This window comes from Macaca fascicularis, chromosome 13 (genome assembly GCF_037993035.2).
Source record: "Macaca fascicularis isolate 582-1 chromosome 13, T2T-MFA8v1.1".
Classification (NCBI taxonomy): domain Eukaryota; kingdom Metazoa; phylum Chordata; class Mammalia; order Primates; family Cercopithecidae; genus Macaca; species Macaca fascicularis.
Window position 1 is genome coordinate 35393194 of NC_088387.1, and position 21631 is coordinate 35414824.

The 21631-nt window shown below is 39.1% G+C and overlaps 1 protein-coding gene across 35 annotated transcripts in view; it reads left to right on the forward strand.

The window, feature by feature from the left end:
• IMMT (inner membrane mitochondrial protein) overlaps positions 1 to 21631 on the forward strand; it is a 52246-nt gene that overhangs the window by 9241 nt on the left and 21374 nt on the right. For 4 of the 35 annotated variants that reach the window (XM_065526850.1, XM_074011328.1, XM_005575377.4 and 1 more), the window contains exons 2-7: positions 5067 to 5140; positions 6839 to 7028; positions 12314 to 12425; positions 14786 to 14923; positions 15286 to 15381; positions 19506 to 19642. Coding sequence is in view for 22 of the 35 variants with exons in the window: in XM_005575377.4 (XP_005575434.1) it covers positions 5067 to 5140; positions 6839 to 7028; positions 12314 to 12425; positions 14786 to 14923; positions 15286 to 15381; positions 19506 to 19642 (747 nt within the window). In the remaining 13 variants the exon portion in view is untranslated. Of the gene's footprint in view, positions 1 to 5066; positions 5141 to 6838; positions 7029 to 12313; positions 12426 to 14785; positions 14924 to 15285; positions 15390 to 19505; positions 19643 to 21631 lie in introns of those variants that run through there. The other 31 variants (XM_065526849.1, XM_074011326.1, XM_005575381.4 and 28 more) reach the window with 12 other exon arrangements.

Genomic DNA, 21631 nt, shown 5'->3' on the forward strand with positions numbered 1-21631 from the left:
TTGGCTTACTCAGTTCTGGAAAATTTTTGCCCAGAGACCCTCATGAAGTTGCAGTCAGATAGTTACTAGGTCTACAGTCATCCGCAAGTCGTCTTTACTCTCATGTGTGGCAGTAAATAGTGGCTGCAGCTGACACCTCAGCAGGGACTGTTGGCTGGATCACCCATCTGTGGCATCTTTAAGTGTCTGGACTTCCATACACTTTGGTGGCTGGGTTCCAAGAGCAAGTGTGTAACAAGAGACAGAGCCAGGTAGAAGCTGTATCCTTTTTATGTGTTAGTCTCAGAAGTTACAGAGCATCACTTTCACTGCCTTTTATTAGTGAATTAGTAACAAAGGCCTGCCCTATGGGAAGTGTACATAAAACTTATTGTTGGGAGAGGGGCACGTTTCTGGAACAGCATGTGGTACAGGAAGTATTGTTGCAGTCAATTCTGGATATTATCCTCAGCCTTCTGGATGCAACTGACATCCCTCCCACATGCAAATACACTCACAACCTTCTCCAAGACCCTCCAGAGTCTAATGCCATCAAAGCGTCAGCATTAGGAATAAGATCTTGTTATCTAAATCAGATCTTACTATGGATAAGGCATCTTGAATGTGGTCCCTAGGGTATAGCTTCTTAAACACTTTTCTTGGTGATCTAAAGCCCTGTAAACTAAAGAGACAAATTATCTGCTCCCCATACACTCAGCATATGGTAGTATGACAGGCACAGGATAATCACTCTAGACACTCCTATTCAGAAAGGCAGAAACTAAGAGGCACACAGCAGTCACCATTCAATAACAAGTGTAAAATTCAGCTGGTGCTCTGTTTCTAATTCCTTGATTAAGCTCAATCCTACTGCTTGGGAATGATTCTCTTCAGCTCTTGGTTCTAAACCTTTGGACTCCTGGTTTTACACTTGAATTATTCGTCTGTTTCCAGAATACGTAGCCTGTTGCAGCTGAATTGTTTCACAGCCTACTTTCTGTCTGTAGAAGTTTAAGAGTCCAAAAGCTTATTTTCATTTTGTCCTCTTTTTGACTTTAAATATAAGCTAGGATGTTTTTTATTAATACAATTAACAAGTTTGTGGGTTTCCTGTGAATCTTAATGGGATTTTCTTCATTAAACGTGTGATACTCACACATCTTATCAAGATAAGCCCTTCTCCATTTTGGGCTTCCTGTGAGGCTGCTGTAGGTAACACCTTTAATGTTCTGAGTAACCTTATTGTTTTAATAGAATCTGGGAAACACATCCTTATGATTCTTAGAGGACCTTTTCTCAAGGTAAAAAGACTTTATGAGGGACACCTCCTTAGATCTTTCTGAGATCTCAAAGTATCTTTTGGTCACACACTGGATTTGATCTTTGGCTTGAAACCCTTCTCTATTTGAGAATCTATTTGAAAACAAGAAGCAGTTTTATTTTTGAACCCACCAAATCCTGACTCTTTTATGTTTCCTTTAAATTTTGCTTGAAAGCTAAACAGGTTGTTTTGTTTTGTTTTTTAATGCTCATCTCTGTCCTTATCATACTCAGCTAAAAGAAATCAGTTAGCACTTGTGAACACTGTACTTGGAACTCTTTGGCAAAATACATCAGTTCATTAGGTATAGCTATAGCTATGCTTAATTTTCTATTTTCCATGTCTGTCATTACAGATGACAGTTTTGATAAACTTCTGTCAGTACATAACAAGAATATCTTTTCCTTCAGGTTCCAAAAACTTTTTTTTCTTTTTTTTTTGCTTTTCTTTAAGCGCTCACCAACAGGCTCTGTGAAGGCCATTAGGCTTCTGCTAACAGTCTCTTCAAGGTTCTTCCAGCTTCTGCCACCCCCACACCAGTCCCAGAGTCATGACCTCGTGTTTATATTTTGTTACAGTAGCACCCCTCTTCTAGGTATAAACATATGTTTGGTTATCTGTAGCTGTGTAACAGACCACCCTAAACTTAATGGTATTAAACAGCAGTGTAATTATAATTGTTATCTTATATTAACAATAATAAACGTATTAATATATAAATTATGTAAGTAAAAATTACTCAGTGCTTTGAGAGGCCGAGGTAGGATTGCTTGAGGCCAGGAGTTCAGAACCAGCTTGGGTAACATAGCAGACCTGGCTCTATAAAAAACAAGAACAAAAATATTAGCTAGGTATGGTGGGCATGTGCCTGTAGTCCCAGCTACTCAGGGGGCTGAGGCTGGAGGATCACTTGAGCCCAGGAGTTCGAGGTTACAGTGAGCTATGATAATGCCACTGCATTCCAACCTTGGCAACAGAGCGAGACTCAGTCTCTTAAAAAAATATATATATATGCTTGAAACACTATTTCTATATTTTCACCCCTGAGATTGTCAATGATTAAAAAAATACAATACAGTGTGTTGGAGAAAAAGTGGGAAAACATACTTGCATATTACTAGAGGGCAGTTTGGCTAATTTGGCAATATTGACATGCAAATTTTACTTTTAAGAATAGACCCAAAATTGTGTATACAGTGTTACTCAGGTAGCATTATTTATTTTAACAGTAATTTAGAAAAAACCTCAGTGTCCCTCAATAGGGGCTGGTTAACAATTAAACATTAAGTAACAATGGAATGCCAAATCATAAAATCCCGTGGGAAGCTTTTCATGTATTGATATATAGTGATTTAAAATATATATCCTTGAACTTTAATAGAGAGCTGTATGTATATTATGGTATCATTTGTGTAAAGGTGAGGAAAGTCAGGAGAATATGCATATTTGAATAAATATACATAAAATGTCTCTGGATAAATAAGAAACTGACTGTCGGTTGCCTATGGCAAGCATGGGGTGGCTGGGGAAAGAAGTATGAGGGAGATTTCACTCTATGTATATTTAAACTTTTAAAATTATTATTTAAAATCAGATTTTAAATTTATTTAGTATTAGGAAGTTTTAACTTATAGTCAAAATACATTCTGTCAAAGGGAGGATGGAGAGTCAAGATAAAAGAAAATAGAAGGTAGATAAAGAAACATTTAAAAATACTGATGCTGGGCATGATTGTTCATGCCTGTAATTCCAACACTTTGGGAGGCCGCAGCAGGAGAATAGGTTGAGGCCAGGAGTTTGAGACCAGCCTGGTCAACATAGCAAGACTCGGTCTTTACAAACAAGCAAGCAAAAATATTATTCAAAGAAAAACTGATGTGACTTTGGGTAGTCTCAAACTCTAGTGTTAAATTTGTCCCTGATTTCTTGGAGTCGGTTATCCATTATGCTTGCTGCTTGATACTCCAGTTAGCTGCTTATCCACTGTTAACAGTGCCTTAACTTTTGACCTGAATACCTATTTATACCTAGACAGATTAAAAAATGCAACCTTAAATATAATACAACTTCAGTGGCCTCTTAATATTTTCTCCCTAAGTCACAAAAATGGAGTTGTTGACATATAAAAATAGATGCATTTCTGTTTACAATTTCATACCACCTGCTTTACAGAATAGAAGGAAAACACCCTTTTCTATTAAAAATGGTTTAAAAATGTTGGGAATTCTACAGGATAGGTAATAATTGAAATACTGGGGGGGGGGGTTTGTTGTTATTTTTTGTTTTCATTTTTTGGGGGGAGTGGAGGGGACAGGGTCTCATTCTATTGCCCAGACTGGACTGGAGTGACACAGTCTTGGCTCACTACAACCTCCACCTCCCGGGCTCAAGTGATTCTCATTCCTCAGCCTCCCAAGTAGCTGGGACTATAGGTGCATGCCACCAAACTGGCTAGTTTTTTTTTATTTTTAGTAGAGATGGAGTTTTGCCATGTTGCCAAGGCTGGTTTTGACGTCCTGGGCTCAAGCAATCCCCCTGCCCACCCCCGCCAGCCTCTCAAAGTGCTGGGATTACAGGCATGAGCCACCATGCCAATAAATAAAATACTTTTAAATACCAGTTGTATCTGCTTTACATATTTTAAAACATCTGATTTTTTTTTTTTTTTTTTTTGGTTTTCAAAATGTATTACTGCATTAGTTAGCTGTTTATCTCTAGGCTTTGGCAGGTAGAGTGTAAATTATAACTGTAGAGTAATTTCATGTGTCCTCTGATCATGTGATATATTTTCCTAAAACTATAGATACTTTTAAAAGGAAGTTTATGTTATTCTGATATTCCTTAAATACAATTTCAGTAAAGAACCTAGAGAAAGCATTTTTCCCCTTGTTGCAGCTTGATTTTTCTTTGTATTTTAAAAGAAGATACTTTTATGGATTTGATAAGTATAAATTTTCAAATTGATAGGTATGAATGGTTTAAAGTTTATGAAAACCTTCCCCAACAGTATTTAGATGCTTGTTCATTTGCTTGATTTAGGGGATCCACATATTATTAAGAAATTTTAAGGTATATTTTACTCTCATTAAAACCAATCACAAACCGTATAGCCCTAATCATTTGTTTTATGTAAGAATAGACTAGTTATATGGGGACAAGTGTACTTGAGCATTTGCAACATTAATTAAAATGTTTTTCTTAAAATGGTTGGCTTTTAAACTAACAGTATGCTAAGATAAACCAAAAATCAGCTTTTAAATGAATGCCTCTAGGAGTTGACCAGCTACATAGTTAGTTCAGAGATGGAAAACCTGGTTTTCTGGATCAGTTAGCTGAGGTTAGATCTGTCCCTTGAGTGTGTATCCTATAATGCCATGTTTTTGGCTAGACTTTGTGATGATTTTTCAGATGTCTAAACTAAGCTTATAAAGTAAAAATAGATTTTTTTTTGCCAATTAAGAAAACATATAGCCAATACCAATTGTATTCAAGAAATAGCATACTTAAGACTTATTTAAAGGTGCTAATTGATCATAGTCCGATAATTCTTTTTAATATTAAAAGTAATTTTATGTGAGCCTTGGGGTGTAAGAAGCATCACTGCTTTTAGGAATCTATAAATATGGGATAAATTGACTTCTGAAAAAAAATAATTTTTTGTTTAATGAAGACATTTTTAATAAAAGTATTTTATCTATATTACCAACCCAAAAAGCTTACCAGTTTCCTTTAACTGTATTGGTTGTGATGTGTTTTCCTTCTTTAGAGTTGTCTCTGTGGGAAGTTTGTCCTCCGTCCATTGCGACCATGCCGCAGATACTCAACTTCAGGCAGCTCTGGGTATGTAGTATGTCTCCCTATAACCAGGCTTTTCACTGTGTGCTGCTAAGGGAGTATGTGTGTGTTTTCCTTGAATATGGGAATAGCTGTCTAAACCTTTTTTTTTTAAGGGGTACATACACCGAAGCTTTGCTGTAACATTGTTGGGCTACCTTCTGAAGCACTGTTTGTAGGTAATAATTTGTTAATAATGCACCTTTTGGCTCTTTGGTAATTGGATGGCATCTGAGGCAGAGCCTTCCTTGCATGTGCAGTCTTCCATTCTACGGCAAATAGATTTATATCCAGAACTCAGCATGTTGTAACTTAAATAAGTGTTAAATTTATTTGGCATTTTATTATCTTTTCATGTTGTGACTTAAACAAGTGTTAAATTTATTTGGCATTTTATTATATATTTTTTTCTTTTTTTTTTAAGACAAAGTCTTGCTCTGTTGCCCAGGCTGGAGTGCAGTGGCTCGATCTTGGCTCACTGCAACCTCCGCTTCCCAGGTTCAAGCGATTTTTCTGCCTCTGCCTCAGCCTCCCCCGTATCTGGGACTACAGGTGCGTGTCACCATGCCCAGGTAATTTTTGTATTTTTAGTAGAGATGGGGTTTTGCGATGTTGGCCAGGCTGGTCTCGAACTCCTGACCTCAGGTGATCCATCCGCCTCGGCCTGTCAAAGTGCTGGCATTACAGGTGTGAACCACCATGCCTGGCTGGTATTTTATTATCTTTTGTAAAGAGTTTATTGTGTTTAGGCCAGGCGCAGTGGCTCACGCTTATAATCCCAGCACTTCGGGAGGCCGAGGCGGGTGGATCACCTGAGGTCAGGAGTTTGAGACCAGCCTGGCCATCATGGTGAAATCCCATCTCTCCTAAAAATACAAAAATTAGCCGGGCGTGGTGGCGCATGCCTGTAATCCCAGCTACTTGGGAGGCTGAGGCAGGAGAATCACCTGAACCCGGGAGGCGAAGGTTGCAGCAAGCCAAGATCATGCCATCGCACTCCAGCCTGAGGGACAAGAGGAAGACTTTGTCTCAAGAAGAAAAAAAAAAAAAGTTTATAGTGTTTATAGAAATGTTTGATTGAGGAAGAGGAGCCTTGAAAGTTAGTGACAGTTCTTGTTTGGATTCAGAGAGAATATCATGATTGTGAACATGTTGAATTAAATGTTAAAGGGTGGATTCCTAGATATTGTAATTATTTTTAGTTACTTATACGTTTTTCTATTTCTTTTTTTTTTTTTTTTTTTTTTTGAGACAAGGTCTTGTTCTGTTACTCCAGGCTGGAGTGCAGTCGCATGATCACGGTTCACTGCAGCCTTGATCTCCCAGGCTTGAGCATTCCTCCTACCTCGGCCTCCTGAGTAGCTGGGGCACCTGCTACTATGCTTGGCTAAATTTTTTTGGCAGGGGGCGGCGGGTAGAGATGGGATCTTACTATGGTGCCTAGGGTGGTTTTGAACTCCTGGGCTCAAGCAACCCTTTAATCTAGGCCTCCTAAAATGAATAAATATTATTTTTGGTGGCAACATGTTAGAAACAAATCAGGAAAAGGTGATGTGCAGATGTGGTGGTAAACTTGGCTGCTATGATCTGAATTTGTGGTAGATAAGTAGAGGCTAGAGGTCTTTGAGATGGTTACGTTGGTATAGGAAAATAGGTGTAGGAGAGCCAATAAGTATAAATGTATTTCCTATTTCTTTCACTTAGGTTGACTACTGGCAAAATTGCTGGAGCTGGCCTTTTGTTTGTTGGGGGAGGTATTGGTGGCACTATCCTATATGCCAAATGGGATTCCCATTTCCGGGAAAGTGTAGAGAAAACCATACCTTACTCAGACAAACTCTTCGAGATGGTTCTTGGTCCTGCAGTTTATAATGTTCCATTGCCAAAGAAATCGGTAAGAGTTAAACAATATTTCAATTTATCCAATGAAATACTTTAAAAGCAAGTTGTTTTCATGTTGAAAATACAGTTGTCTTTCAATATTCTTGAAGGAGTGGTTCAGGACTTCCCGTGGATACAAAAATCCCATGGATACTCAAGTCTCAGATATAAAATATTACAGTATTTGCATATAACCTATGTACACCCTCCCATATACTTTAAATCATCTCTAGATTAGATGTAATATCTAATACAGTGTAAATGCTGTCTAAATTTTCATTATACTTTGTTATTTAGGGAATGATGACAAGAAAAAAAAGTGTCCATGTTCAGTACAGGTGCAGTTTTTTTCTTTTATTTTTTTTTTTGTTTGTTCGTTTGTTTTTGGTTTTTTTTTTTTGAGATGGAGTTTCACTCTTGTTAACCAGGCTGGAGTGTAGTGGTATGATCTTGGCTCGCTGCAACCTCCGCCTCCTGGGTTCAAGCGATTCTCCTGCCTCAGCCTCCCGAGTAGCTGGGATTACAGGCACCTGCCACCATGCCCGGCTAATTGCTTGTATTTTTAGTAGAGATGGGGTTCACCATGTTGGCCAGACTGGTCTCGAACTCCTGACCTCAGGTGATCCACCCGCCTCAACCTCCCAAAGTGCTGGGATTACAGGTGTGAGCCATGGTGCCTGGCCAGTTTTCTTTAAATTGAACTAATAGTAGCTAGTACAGATGGATAATTATGCTTTTGGAGTCCCATAAGTGCTCTCAGTACATACCACATAGAAAATAACTGTGCTGCACACAAGGGTAAATGGAGGAGATACCTTGGGCAGAGGTAACCATGGTTGCCCTGTGGACTGAGGGGGACGTCTATATGTTATCCCATGCTGTTGCAGCTATCAAGCTCTTACTTAGAACACTATAAAAACAAGTGCAGAGTTGTCATGACATAAAACCATGTATTATGGTTAGTAGTGGTTCCTTTTAGACCATAACACAAAGTCACAGAATTTTCAGCTAGATGCTGATTAGTTGACAGGATATCTTCTATTTCTGTAACTTTGTGTGTATTCCTTTTTTTCTCACCAGCCTAAAAAATTTTTTTTTTTTTTTGAAACAGAGTCTCGCTCTGTCACCTAGGCTCGAGTACAGTGGTGTGATCTCGGCTCACTGCAAATTCCGCCTCCTGGGTTCCAGCAATTCTCCTGCTTCAGCCTCCCAAGTAGCTGGGACTACAGGCGTGTGCCACCATGCCCAGTTAATTTTTGCATTTTTTTATTAGAGATGGGGTTTCACCATGTTGGCCAGGCTGGTCTCAAACTGCTGACCTCAGGTGATCTGCCCACCTTGGCCTCCCAAAATGCTGGGATTACAGGCGTGAGCCACCACGCCCATCCTAAAAATTTTTTTAAACTCTAATCTTAAATGTTTCATCATTCACATACAGCTTCTTGTAAAAAACAAAAATTCTGTAAAAGAGCATGGATTTTTGACTCTTTGGTATTGGGCATTTCTTTATGCTATGAGGCTGGACATGGCTGATCAGTTTATTCTTAGAAACTGGGTGGACTTACTCTCTAGTATCTAACATGATCTAGAGACCCATCCTATAGCAAAGGTAACGTTTGGAAAAAGAACTGTCATCTAACTTCCTCCCTGTAACCCACCCCAACCATACTTTTTCAACATGTTTTTGACTAGTCTTCTACATCATTTATTCTTCTATACGGACTTTAAAATGACCATACTGACTGAGAGAGAGAATTTGGCAGCTTCATAAGTCAAGGAGCAGAACCCTGTGGATTTATTCTAAAATCTTGAATCTATTTTAAGCTTCATGACCCAGGAGAAATAGCTGGAAGCTGTTCCAGGAGCATGGAGTATGGTTGAAAAATTCAGAGCAGTGTTCTTTTCTCAGTTGACGTGACTTCAGATGTCATTCTTTGTAGATGAATCCTTTATCCCTCCAAATAGCCTTGGCCTCTCCTCACTCCACTTTAGCTACCTTGGAGAACATTTCTACTTAATAACTCAGCATGTTTGTATTACACCACCTCCACACTTATACTACTCCTTATTTGCTTTTTTGTATTAAAGATAGTATACCAAGTTGTGAGGTGTAGCTAGGCCAGAATTCGTAGATTCTTCACAGGTTGCCCATATTTCATTAGCTATCCTATCTTGTTTAATCTTCTTGCATTACCACGATCTGTACTCCTATTCTGACCTTTATCACTTCATATCCAAATTATCTTCTTAACTAGACCTATTGCTCTCCATGTGCACACAGTCTTTCCTGTCTTCCTCCCAGTCTCTACCCACCTAGATCTCTCCTAACAGAATCTGGGTCATCCTTATATCAATACCAGAGAATCTTCTAAAAGAAGTGCTGTGATATTTTCATGATAACACCTCTTAATGTACTTCTAGATATTTCGTGTTGTTTAAAAGAAGACCACAGGATGTAATGTTTAAAAGAAGACCATAGGATGTAAAAACTAGAGAAATCTTAGAGTCTGTCTCACTTTCTGAATAAGTATGAAGCCAGTAGTGCTTAAATGTCAACCTAGGAACTGGCCATTGGACTTCTTTATTTCTGTAGTTTGTGGTCTTTGCTAACTTTTAAGTTGACATTCAATACCCTTGGCAATCTGGCACTTGTTTACCTTTGCAGCCTTATCTCTGGGTCCTGCACGTAAGCCCTTAGCTCTGCACCAGTTGCTCTTCATTACAAATATGTCTTTGCTTTCCTCATTTTATTCCACCAATGTTAATCAAGTGATTATTATGTTGCAGGCAGTGTTCCAAGGGCCATGCTTAAAGAGAGAACTCATCTAAGATCCCTTCCATTTGTCCAGCTTTTTTCAGGATGGTCTCCTAACCAGAATGACTTCCTTTCCTTTGCCCATTAATGTTCTCTTCAAGGGCTGCATCCTTCACTGCATAGACTTAATTTTCTCTCCTCTGAATTACAATAGCAGTTAGTGTTTCTGTTTTTTACCATTTATTCAGGCACTCTCTACTGTTAAACATTGTGTCAATTTGTTGCTGTGCATTATATTTCATGGTAACCTTTTTATTTTTTTATTTTTATTTTTATTTTTTTTATTTTTTTTATTTTTTTTGTTGAGACGGAGTCTCACGCTGTTGCCCAGGCTGGAGTGCAGTGGCGCGATCTCGGCTCACTGCAAGCTCCGCCTCCTGGGTTCACGCCATTCTCCTGCCTCAGCCTACTGAGTAGCTGGGACTACAGGCGCCCGCCACCGTGCCCGGCTAATTTTTTTGTATTTTTAGTAGAGACGGGGTTTCACTGTGGTCTCGATCTCCTGACCTTGTGATCCGCCCACCTCGGCCTCCCAAAGTGCTGGGATTACAGGCTTGAGCCACCGCGCCCGGCCATGGTAACCTTTTTAGTGGCAACATGATTTGTTGTAACATTGTCTCCATATTTACTGTCCATGCATAAAATCTTTTTGATGGACATGGAATAACACCTGCCTAAATGGTTACAACTGTTACATTCCTGGATAGAACTTCATATCATAAAAATGTCATTTCTCTCAAATATATATGTATGTCATTAAAGATAGTGCCAAGATAGTACCAAATATATATTGAGATAGTACCATATTACATTGAGATAGTACCAAATTACATTAAGATGGTACTAAATATATATGACATACATATATGTTTGAGAGAAATGTATATGTATATATTAGAGAGAAATGATGTTTTTATGGTATGTCTATTCACACAAATCTAGTAAGAATTTGAATGAATTTTTCTAGATGGTGAGGAACCAGATAATACAGTTTTAACATTCATATGGAGGAATTAATGATGTACATGACTACTCAAGAACATTTTGAAAAAGGCATGAGGAGGGGTGCTTTTCTAGGTAGACTTTTTTATACTGCTACTTTAATAAAATAAGGTTGTGACACAGGAAAAGAAATTAGAGGAATAGGGCAACTGAATTTGGAAATAGATCACACACACACTTTAATTGTGAGAATGTAAATCACTAGAATCTTAAGTGAAAGTGATCTGTTAACATCTGTTAAAAATATACAACCCTTTTGACCCAGCAATTCCTCTTCTGAAAACTATCCCATAGATGTCACACTATGGTGCTTTTCAGTTAAACGGACAGGGATGGATGTTCATTGCTTTGTTTGTAGCAGCAAAGCAAAACAAAACAGGGAACAACTTGAATGACTATAGAGGAGAAGTTGACCAAATTATGGGAAATCGTTATATGAGGATGTTTTCTTGACCTGAAAGAGAATGTCCATGATATAGTGTTAAATGAAAAAAAAAAGAGCAAGTTACAAGGTAATTTGTATAATATAACCCTGTTTTAGTTTGTTTAAGGAAGTGAAACATTGTTTATGTGTACATACTTGAGCTTTTGCTCAGGAGTAGAAGGATAGATTCCAGGCTATTAGCAGTGGCTACATTAGAGAGTGGAAAGGGAAAGGAGCAGTGAAGAGGCAAGTTAAAGCCACTGGTATATCTTGGTATTGTTTTGCTTGTAACAGTAATCATTCTTCATCATTCAAAGATAATATTTTAATGAAAATGGAAATAATTCTAGTTTCTGGTAATGACTAAGTTCAGAACCATCTCTGTTGTGTTTAAGTAGTCATGTTAGGGATATCTGAGTCCTACTGCCAAGTTAGGGCAAAAAGTGGAATAACATAAGTGGAAATAAAAATAAAAGTAATTTTCCCTGGCACATATCTGGCAGCCCTCTTAAGTGAACAGTGTCTTAAACTTAAGGCAGGCAATAATTGGGAAAGAGGAAGGCAAGCCTTGCTTACAAATTGATATCATATATCTTATTGTGCAATTACATGAATCCTGGCAATCAAAGAAACAAAATTCATGTATATTTTTACTCAGAGCCTTTAATAATCATTTGCTTCTAACTGAATGTGTACAGAAGACATCATAATTTGATTTAGAAAGGAAATTATAATAGTCTTCAAATACTGTATAAGTACAAGGAATGGTGTTTAATGAGAAGATCATGTGTCATGGACTTTATTGGTCACCCTAATAGAAACCTTTGTTACTATTAAAACATGGGCTGGTCATTTGGAATGAAATTTCTGGACTGTACTTTTCTAGTAATGGTGGTTTCTCTCAACTATGTTTAATAAAATATATATGTTATAGAGTGTTGATAACTTTACGTTAAAAGCCTGAAAGGCTTGACATTTGAAATACTGCAAATTACTGTACCTTTTAAAAAAATAGTAGTAGATCTGAAATGTTAAATAAATGTTTTTTATTTCCAAGATTCAGTCTGGTCCACTAAAAATCTCTAGTGTATCAGAAGTAATGAAAGAATCTAAACAGCCTGCCTCACAACTCCAGAAACAAAAGGGAGATACTCCAGCTTCATCAACAGGTACTTATATTTTGAACCATCTTTTTAAAATTCTAGGTAAATCTCTTCACCAATTATTATTATTATTATTATTATTATTTTTCTTGAGACAGAGTTTCGCTCTTGTTGCCCAGGCTGGAGTGCAGTGGCGTTGATCGCGGCTCACCGCAGCCTCCACCTCCTGGGTTCAAGCGATTCTCCTGCCTCAGACTCCCGAGTAGCTAGGATTACATGCATGTGCCAGCACACTCCACTAATTTTCTATTTTTACTAGAGGCGGAGTTTCTCCGTGCTGGTCAGGCTGGTCTCAAACTCCCGCCCTCAGGTGATCCGCCCGCCTCGGCCTCCCAAATTGCTGCGATTACAGGCGTGAGCCACCATGCCCAGCCTCTTCACCAATTCTCTATTCTCTCTTCTTTCTTAGTGATGAAAGTGTCTTGCTGTCGTCCCTGCAGATATTTTTTGACTTCAGAAACTACCAGTCACCCCACTCTAATTTACAGCACTTGCCTGTTGAACTCTAACCTGTTCAGTATACATTTGAACTTATGTTTCTCCTTTGTTGCATCTGTTCTTGATTAAATCACCCGACTTTAATTCAGCAGATATTTACTGGCTTTTCTGTGCTAGACATTCTTGTAAGCCCTGGGGAAATAGCCATGAACAAAACAGTTAAAAAAAAATTCCAGCTAATATTTCTTGATTAGATAAGGAGAGGGAATAAACAAGTACAATGTATAGGATGTCAGACATTGTGGGAGGGAATACTGCAGTTTTAAATGGAGTGTTTAAGGAATACCTTACCTGGAAGGGGTTGTCTGAGCAAAGATTAGAAAGACATAAGGGGGGTAAGTCATGTAAAAGGGTGGTGGAGAAAAGCATCCCAGGCAGCAGGATTAGCTGGTGTAAAGGCTTGACATATTCAAGCAAAGGGCAGATGAGGCTAGAGTGAATTGAGTAAGGGGAGAACAGGAGCAAATGAGGTCAGAGAGGGAGCAAAAAGTTTATTGTGGCTGTCCTTGGAAGCCATTGTAATAATTTTATTTTAGGCCAGGTGCAGGGGCTCATGTCTGTAATCCCGGCACTTTGGGAAGCCAAGGTGGGAGGATCACCTAAGCCCAGGAGTTTGAAAGCAGGCTGGGCAACATAGCAAGATCCTGTTTCTATAAAAAATTAAAAATTAGCTGGGGATGGTGGTGCATGCCTGTAGTCCCAGCACTTGGGAGGGAGGACCACTTGAGCCCAGGAGGTTGAGGCTGCAGTGAGCTGTGATTGCACCTCTACACTCCAGCCTGGGTGACAGGGCAAGACTCTGTCTCAAACAAACAAAAGAAAATGTTTCATGTTCTGGGTGGGATGGGAAGAGAATGCTGAGCCAGGGGATTGATAATTGACTGCTATTTGGTTTAAAACCAAGGCTGGGCACAGTGGCTCACACCTGTAATCCCGGCACTTTGGGAGGCCGAGGAGGGAGGATCACTTGAGCCTAGGAGTTTGAGACCAGCCTGGGCAAGAGAGGCAGACCCTCTATCTACAAAAAAATTTTAAAATTAGCGAAGTGTGATGGTACACACCTGTAGTCCCAGCTATGTGCCAGAGGCTGAGGTGGGGGTATTGCTTGTTCCTGGGAGGTCGAGGTTGCAGTGAGCCATGATAGTGCCACTATACTCCAGCCTGGGCAACAGAGTGAGACCTTGTCTCAAAAATAAAAATCAATCAATATATAAAATACTACACAAAAGATTGATTGATTGATAGAGATGGGGTCTTGCTATGTTGGCCAGGTTGGCCTTGGCCTCAAGCAGTCCTTCCACCTTGGCCTCCCAAAGTGTGCAAAAAAAAAAAAAATCTATATATGTATATGTATATGTATATTTTAACTCAGTTCTGTTCTTGATCACTGTGACCTTTCATCTTTGTGTTTAAAACTGTAATCTTTTTCCTGCTCACACGTCTTCCACCAGTCTTCAAAGCAATTAAAAAATATTCTTTGTTTAGTTGCTTTCTTTTGTCTGTCTTCATCATTAACAGACTTTTTCCTATGTTACTCTTTTTCCATGTTGTGTAAATGTCCACTTCTTGTGTGTTAATATTTAATGTTATTACTAGAAGGCTTGCCTGGAATAATGGTGGTTAAAATGTGGGTGGATGCAGACAAGACTTCTTTTCTTTTGTTCTTTCCCAACCATTGTCCATTTTGTGTGAGTTTAGATATGCAGTGGACAGTGCTCCTGTTTGTGTGTTATTCAAACATGTGGCAGTACAAATATTTGTGTCTTTAAGGAGTCAGATGTGAAGTGGGTGGTGGTCGTAGTAAATTCCTGTCTGTTTCTCTGTTCACCTAGGCAAGTATAGATACCATGAGTAACATATATTTATAGCACCCACAGAAGCAGCTCAAATTATTTCTGCAGCAGGTGATACCCTGTCAGTCCCAGCCCCTGCAGTTCAGCCTGAGGAATCTTTAAAAACTGATTACCCTGAAATTGGTGAAGGAAAACCCACACCTGCGCTTTCAGGTAATTTAATTATTTCTATTTGTTTTATGAATGATATGCCCATCAGAACTATTTAATGCCTAGGCAACACGTAGGCACTATGTATACATTTACACTAGGTTCGGGTCTTCAGACTTCCTTAGGAAACTTTAAAAATTTAAATGTCCAAATACATCTTTTTAAACAAGGAGATTAAAGACTGATTCCTATTTCTTCATTTCGGAATCATTAAGAGTAATGATAATGGTTTTAGAATTCTTACCACAAAAATGCCCTGTGTTGATACAACTGGCCAGTACAAATGATGCTGGTTTTTATATCCCTGTTAGCTATTAAAATTCTGTGCTGAAATTTGATTTCCTCTTATTTACTTTTGCTGCAAGAAGAAGCATCTTCATCTTCTATAAGGGAGCGACCACCTGAAGAAGTTGCAGCTCGCCTTGCACAACAGGAAAAACAAGAACAAGTTAAAATTGAGTGTATGTAAACCAGACAGCTTCTTAAGGATTTTGGGTCATCTCCCAGTTGCTCTCTTCTTAAACTATCAGCACAAGTTTGTCATCTGTCAGCTAGTTGTGGTTTCTTTTGTTGCTATTGTTGTTTTTTAGTGGCATTGCTTTATTCACTACCTTCATTTCATCTAAACTTCTTTTACCCAAGTGACAAAGGCTATTCTTAGTGTATAGTTGGTGAAAACTCCAAATAATACTAAAGATTATGTTAGCACTAAAGATTATTTATACTCTGGGTAACAGAAATTGATTATTTATGTTTTAACAGCTTGCCTAAAAGTCCTTTATTTATTTTTTTGAGACAGGCTCTTTTTCTGTCACCCAGGCTGGAGTGCGGTGGCACTGTCATGGCTCACTGCAGCCTCAGCCTCCCAGGCCGAAGCCATCGTCCCGCCTCAGCCTCCTCTGTAGCTGGGACTACAGGTGCGCGTACCACCATACCCAGCTAATTTTTAAAAAAATTTTTATAGACACAGGCATCTCACTATGTTGCCTAGACTGATCTCGTACTCCTGGGCTCAAGTGATCCTCCCACCTTGGACTCCCAAAGTGCTGGGATTACAGGCGTGAGCCCCTGTACCCAGCCCTAAGAGTCTTTTATTAATAATTGTCAATTTATAATTGTAAATAACTGTTTGTTAATAATTGTAAATTTATTTGTTGGAGTCAGAATGGCTTACACTGCCTTATCATCTAGCCTCTGGACTCGCTAGTAGTGCTGTCATCTGACACTGGTGGGGCATGAAATGTTCTACACATTGCTGGTTTCCAGCTAACAAGCATATTCCTTTTTAAGTTTCAATTTTATGATTTTTTTGTTTGTTTGTTTTTAAGAGATGGGCTCTTGCTATGTTGGTCAGGGTAGTGTTGGACTCTTGGCCTCACGAAGTCCTCCCACCTTGGCCTCCCAAAGTGCTGGGATTACAGGCATGAGCTGTCACGCCTGGCCAAGTTTTTTATTATTTTTTTTGCTGTCCTTGGTAGGTCAGGATTCTTAAATTTTTCGATGGTTTAAAAAAGGTAATAGATACTTATAAATTTATTTTTCTGTCTTAAAGCACATGTAACATAATTTTTTGTACTGTGCTATAATATGTTGATGTCTCTGGAGGTCGTGGGATATAGCTTTTTGCTGGACAGAGTTGTTTAAGTACTCATGGCAGCTGTTTATAGTTTTTTGATCTCCTCATCATTTGTTTTGTTCCTGTTTCCCTTGTAATGTGCTGGTTCTACCCTACCCTGAGGAACCAAGTTTCTTAGAATAGCATAGGTGTCATTCTGTGCCTATGGCATTAGTTTTGCTACTTGGATTTGGATTTTTGTTTTTCATTTTTTGTATTCTTCTGATTGTGTTACAAATATTTTAGAATATTTAATAAATGGCTTCTAAGTGAAATGTTTTTTTTTTTTCCTACTCCTTTTTTCTTTTAGTCCTATTTTTTCTTCACTTTTCACTTTTCTCTCTTTATCACTTGGGCACCTTGAAATTAAGTTATAAATGTAAGATGGAGATGTCTGCTGTTTTCAGCTGTTCTTTTCCTTGCCTGGTTCCTCTCATCTTTCATTTTGGGCAAAGTGAAAATTTTCAGAATTTTATCTGTCACCTCTTAATTCTCCCTCAAACTTGACTTTAAAAATATACATGCATGCATTTGCATGTGAAATATTTATCAAGGATCAAAGGGCAGTGACTAGACCTCTGAAGAGGGCTGGAAGCAGCAGGTGCCTCCCAGCAGCCCACTTTCTGTGGCCTCCATAAAGTAGTTCACAACTACCTGTACTTGATGTCCACTGTTCACTCACGCATGTCATGGGATCCAGATACCACGGTTTCTCTCCCTTGCCCCTTTCTCTCTTTGTATCCCCTGCTCTTGTTTTACTTCTATCACTTCTGTCAATTTCTTTTAATTTTCTCCTTATTAGTTTTCCTCTTTTATCTTGCAGAGGTACCATTTGTAGTTCATGAGGTTCCATTTGTTCATTGCTAGTTTATGCTTCTTTTGCTCAAAATCATCTTTTTTTCTCACTTGTCAAATATATTTTTTTATTTTTTGCCATGTGATATCATTTATTTATTTATTTATTTATTCATTCATTCATTTAGAGACAGAGTCTCACTCTGTCACCCAGGCTGGAGTGCAGTGGTGCAGTCTCAGCTCACTGCAACCTCTGACTCCCAGGTTCACGGGATTCTCCCACCTCAGCCTCCCAAGTAGCTGGGACTATAGGCACCCACCACCATGCCTGGATAATTTTTGTATTTTTAGTAGAGATGGGGTTTCACAGTGTTGGCCAGCCTGATCTCGAACTCGACCTCAGGTGATCTGCCTGCCTCAGCCTTCCAAGGTGCTGGGATTACAGGCGTGAGCCACTGCACCGGCCCATTTATTATTAAATTAGTATTCTTACTAGCCTTCTTTCTTCAAATGACTTTTTTTTTTTTTTTTTTTTTTGCATTTTAGTAAATTATCTAAAATGGTTGTTTGCTTTACTTTTTGGTATTCCTGAGACAGCATATAGAAATGTGATCTTAACCAGGTGCCTCTTGAACATTGGTGTCTGCTATTTCTTGAGTCCTTTTGTGGAAGAACACTGTCCATTTCAAGTTGCCTTTGGGTTTTGTTTTGGGTTTTTTTGGCCTGTTTTTTTATTTGTCTTTTTCTTTCTCCTGTCTGTTTTCTTATGTCTTGTCAATATAAGTGTTTTGCTATGAGTATTCCTTCTTGCTAAGGGGATGAAAATGGGCACTTCTTTTTCCCTTTGGGTCTGTACGATTGTTGTTTAAAATGAAGAAAGCTGATGGATTTGTTGAGTTTATAGCTACAAATATGTAAAAGGGGCTATATTGTCCTAAACCTTGTTTCTCCCATTTGAAATACATTACCCTTCTTTAAATAATTTTGAGAAAAAAAAACACTTTTTATTTTGAAAATGTTTAGATATACAGAAAAGAAAAAGTAGGCTGGGCACGGTGGCTCATGTCTGTAATCCCAGCACTTTGAGAGGCTGAGGTGGGCAGATCATGAGGTCAGGAGATCAAGACCATCCTGGCTCACACGGTTAAACCCCGTCTCTACTAAAAATACAAAAAAATTAGCCAAGCGTGGTGGCAGGCGCCTGTAGTCCCAGCTACTCAGGAGGCTGAGGCAGGAGAATCACATGAACCCGGGAGGCAGAGGTTGCAGTGAACTGAGATCACGCCACTGCACTCCAGCCTGGGCGATAGAGTAAGACTCCATCTCCAAAAAAAAAAAAAAAAAAAACAGGCACAGTGGCTCACGCCTGTAATCCCAACACTTTGGGAGGCCGAGGCAGGCAGATCAGGAGGTCAGGAGATCAAGACCATCCTGGCTAACACGGTGAAACCCCGTGTCTACTAAAATATACAAAAAAATTAGCTGGGCATGGTGGCAGGCGCCTGTAGTCCCAGCTACTCGGGAGGCTGAGGCAGGAGAATCACATGAACCCAGGAGGTGGAGTTCACAGTGAGCCGAGATCGTGCCGTTGCACTCCAGCCTGGGCGACAGAGCGAGACTCCGTCTCAAAGAAAAAAAAGGTATGGTAAAATACTGATAATTTAGTCTGGATGATAAATCTATGAAGCTTTATTACTTCTTTTTTTTTTTTGAGATGGAGTCTCGCTCTGTCGCCCAGGCTGGAGTGCAGTGGCGCGATCTCGGCTCACTGCAACCTCCACCTCCCGGGTTCAAGCTGTTCTCCTGCCTCAGCCTCCCGAGTAGCTGGGACTACAGGCACCCGCCAACCATGCCCAGCTAATTTTTGTATTTTTAGTAGAAATGAGGTTTCACCACATTGGTCAGGCTGGTCTCAAACTCCTGACCTTGTGATCCACCCAGCTCGACCTCCCAAAGTGCTGGGATTATAGGCATGAGCCACCGCACCCACCCTTTACCATACTGTTAAGTGAAACTTTGATTCCCTAAATTTGAGTCTCGTGTATTTTGTTGTTCCTTTTTAAATTTTTTGGGAAATGCAATGGAAGACTAAGTAGGAGAACAGCAAAAGTTTAGTCATTTATGGGGTAGGGATTTGTTTTTTAACTGTTCTTTTTTTTTTTTTTTTTTTTTAAGCTCTAGCCAAGAGCTTAGAAGATGCTCTGAGGCAAACTGCAAGTGTCACTCTGCAGGCTATTGCAGCTCAGAATGCTGCGGTCCAGGCTGTCAATGCACACTCCAACATATTGAAAGCCGCCATGGACAATTCTGAGGTGAGCCCAGTGAATGATTAGAAGGTTTTTAGCTGTTATGACTTGGGGGTCAAAAAGAAAAATCGGGGGTGGAGAGAAGTGTAATATTTAATAGACTGCTTTCTTCCTTGTGATATGGGCTTTCTCTCACTAGGGGAAGATACCTTTTTTTGTTATTGTTTCGAGACGGAGTCTTGCTCTGTCGCCTGGGCTGGAGTCCAGTGGTGCAATCTCGGCTCACTGCAACCTCCACCTACCAGGTTCAAGTGATTCTCCTGCCTCAGCTTCCCGAGTAGCTGGGATTACAGGCACCCGCCACCATACCCGGCTAATTTTTGTACTTTTAGTAGATACAGGGTTTGCCATTTTGGCCAGGCTGGACTGGAACTCTTGACCTCAAGTGATCTGCCTGCCTCGGCCTCCCAAAATGTTGGGATTGCAGGCGTGAGCCACTGTGCTTGGCCTTAGAGTAATTATCTTTAAAAAACAAAATGAAAAAAGCCTTTAAATTTTTTAGAATGAATTTTATACATTGGGCTTTATTTTATCTTACAACACTGATGCAGTAATTAGTTCAGATTTGCTTTCATATTTTAATAGTGCTTAAATGTTTTTGTTGTTTGCTTTAAAATTACTATTTCCATAGATAAACTTTTAAAGATACTTTTCAAACTTGACCTGCAGTTTTAAGAAATAATACAGAGAGATCCCATGTTCCCTGAAACACCTGCTATTTTAAATGTTTATGATTATTTAATTTATGCTAAACACTTCAAAGAATGAAGTAATAACATTGATTTTTCAAAATTTAATACTGGGACCCAATAAATTATTTTATAATTACATTAAGTTACTTACTATGTATAAATGTATCTCTATTCCAGGTCATTTAAGGAGTAAATTAAAGTAAAATACATAAATTATTAATCTTAAGGATCAGGATCATACATGGTCAGTAAAGTTACTGTGCCATCATAACTGTAGTTTTTTAAAAAAATTTACACACGCTTTACATTGTTTCAGTCCTATGTACTTATATTACAAAAGAATTTAATTAGACCTCTGGTATTAGTAGCAAGAAACTATAACCTTTGAAAACTTAAGGAAAATTCCATTTTAGTCAAAGTCCAAGAAAAGTACTTAAATATCAGAGTTCAGTCAGCAAAGTGGAAACCACTCAGGAAATTTAATTTGCTCGCTACAGATATGGGAAGGCTAGAAGTTGCATGATGTCAGGGTATTGGGTTCAGACCCAAGTAGACCAGTGTCCCTCAGAAGGACACAGATTAGAAGCTTTAAATGCCGTGTTACTACTTGGGTATAAGGGTATACAGGGTGGTATTTCGTCTTCCCAGTGCACATAATGTGTAGCACATGGTGATTAGACAGTGTAAAATCTATTGCAGTCAAGATTTTACAACCTAACGGTAGCAGTTAACAGATTAGAGTATTAGCTAATGTACAAAATAATTAGAAAAATGTATGAACACGTTTTGAAATGTTAAGAATGAATTCCAGCTTTCGTTTTTTCTAGTAGAAGCTACGGGTGCACATGTAATTTCTAGTATATGCTGATTAACTTTCACAAAGCAGTGTTTATGAAGAATTGGATTTGGTAATAGTGGGATTTAGTTTGATTGTGGGGGAATCTGTGTCTTTTACAGAGTAGGTTTTCCTTGGACCTCTGTAAGCAGGAGTACCTTCAACAAGGGTGATATATGTTGGCCCCCAGATATGTCATTGACATTTACATGCTTTGTGATTCTATTTAGGTTGGTTCATGTGGCCCAAATCAGCGTCCATTCTTTTTTTTTTTTTTTTTTTGAGACAGTCTCGCTCTGTCACCAGGCTGGAGTGCAGTGGCGTGATCTCTGCTCACTGCAGCCTCCACCTCCCAGGTTCAAGCAGTTCTCCTGCCTTAGCCTCCCAAGTAGCTGAAATTACAGGTGCCCACCACCACACCTGGCTAATTTTTGTATGTTTAGTAGAGAGAGGGTTTCACTATGTTGG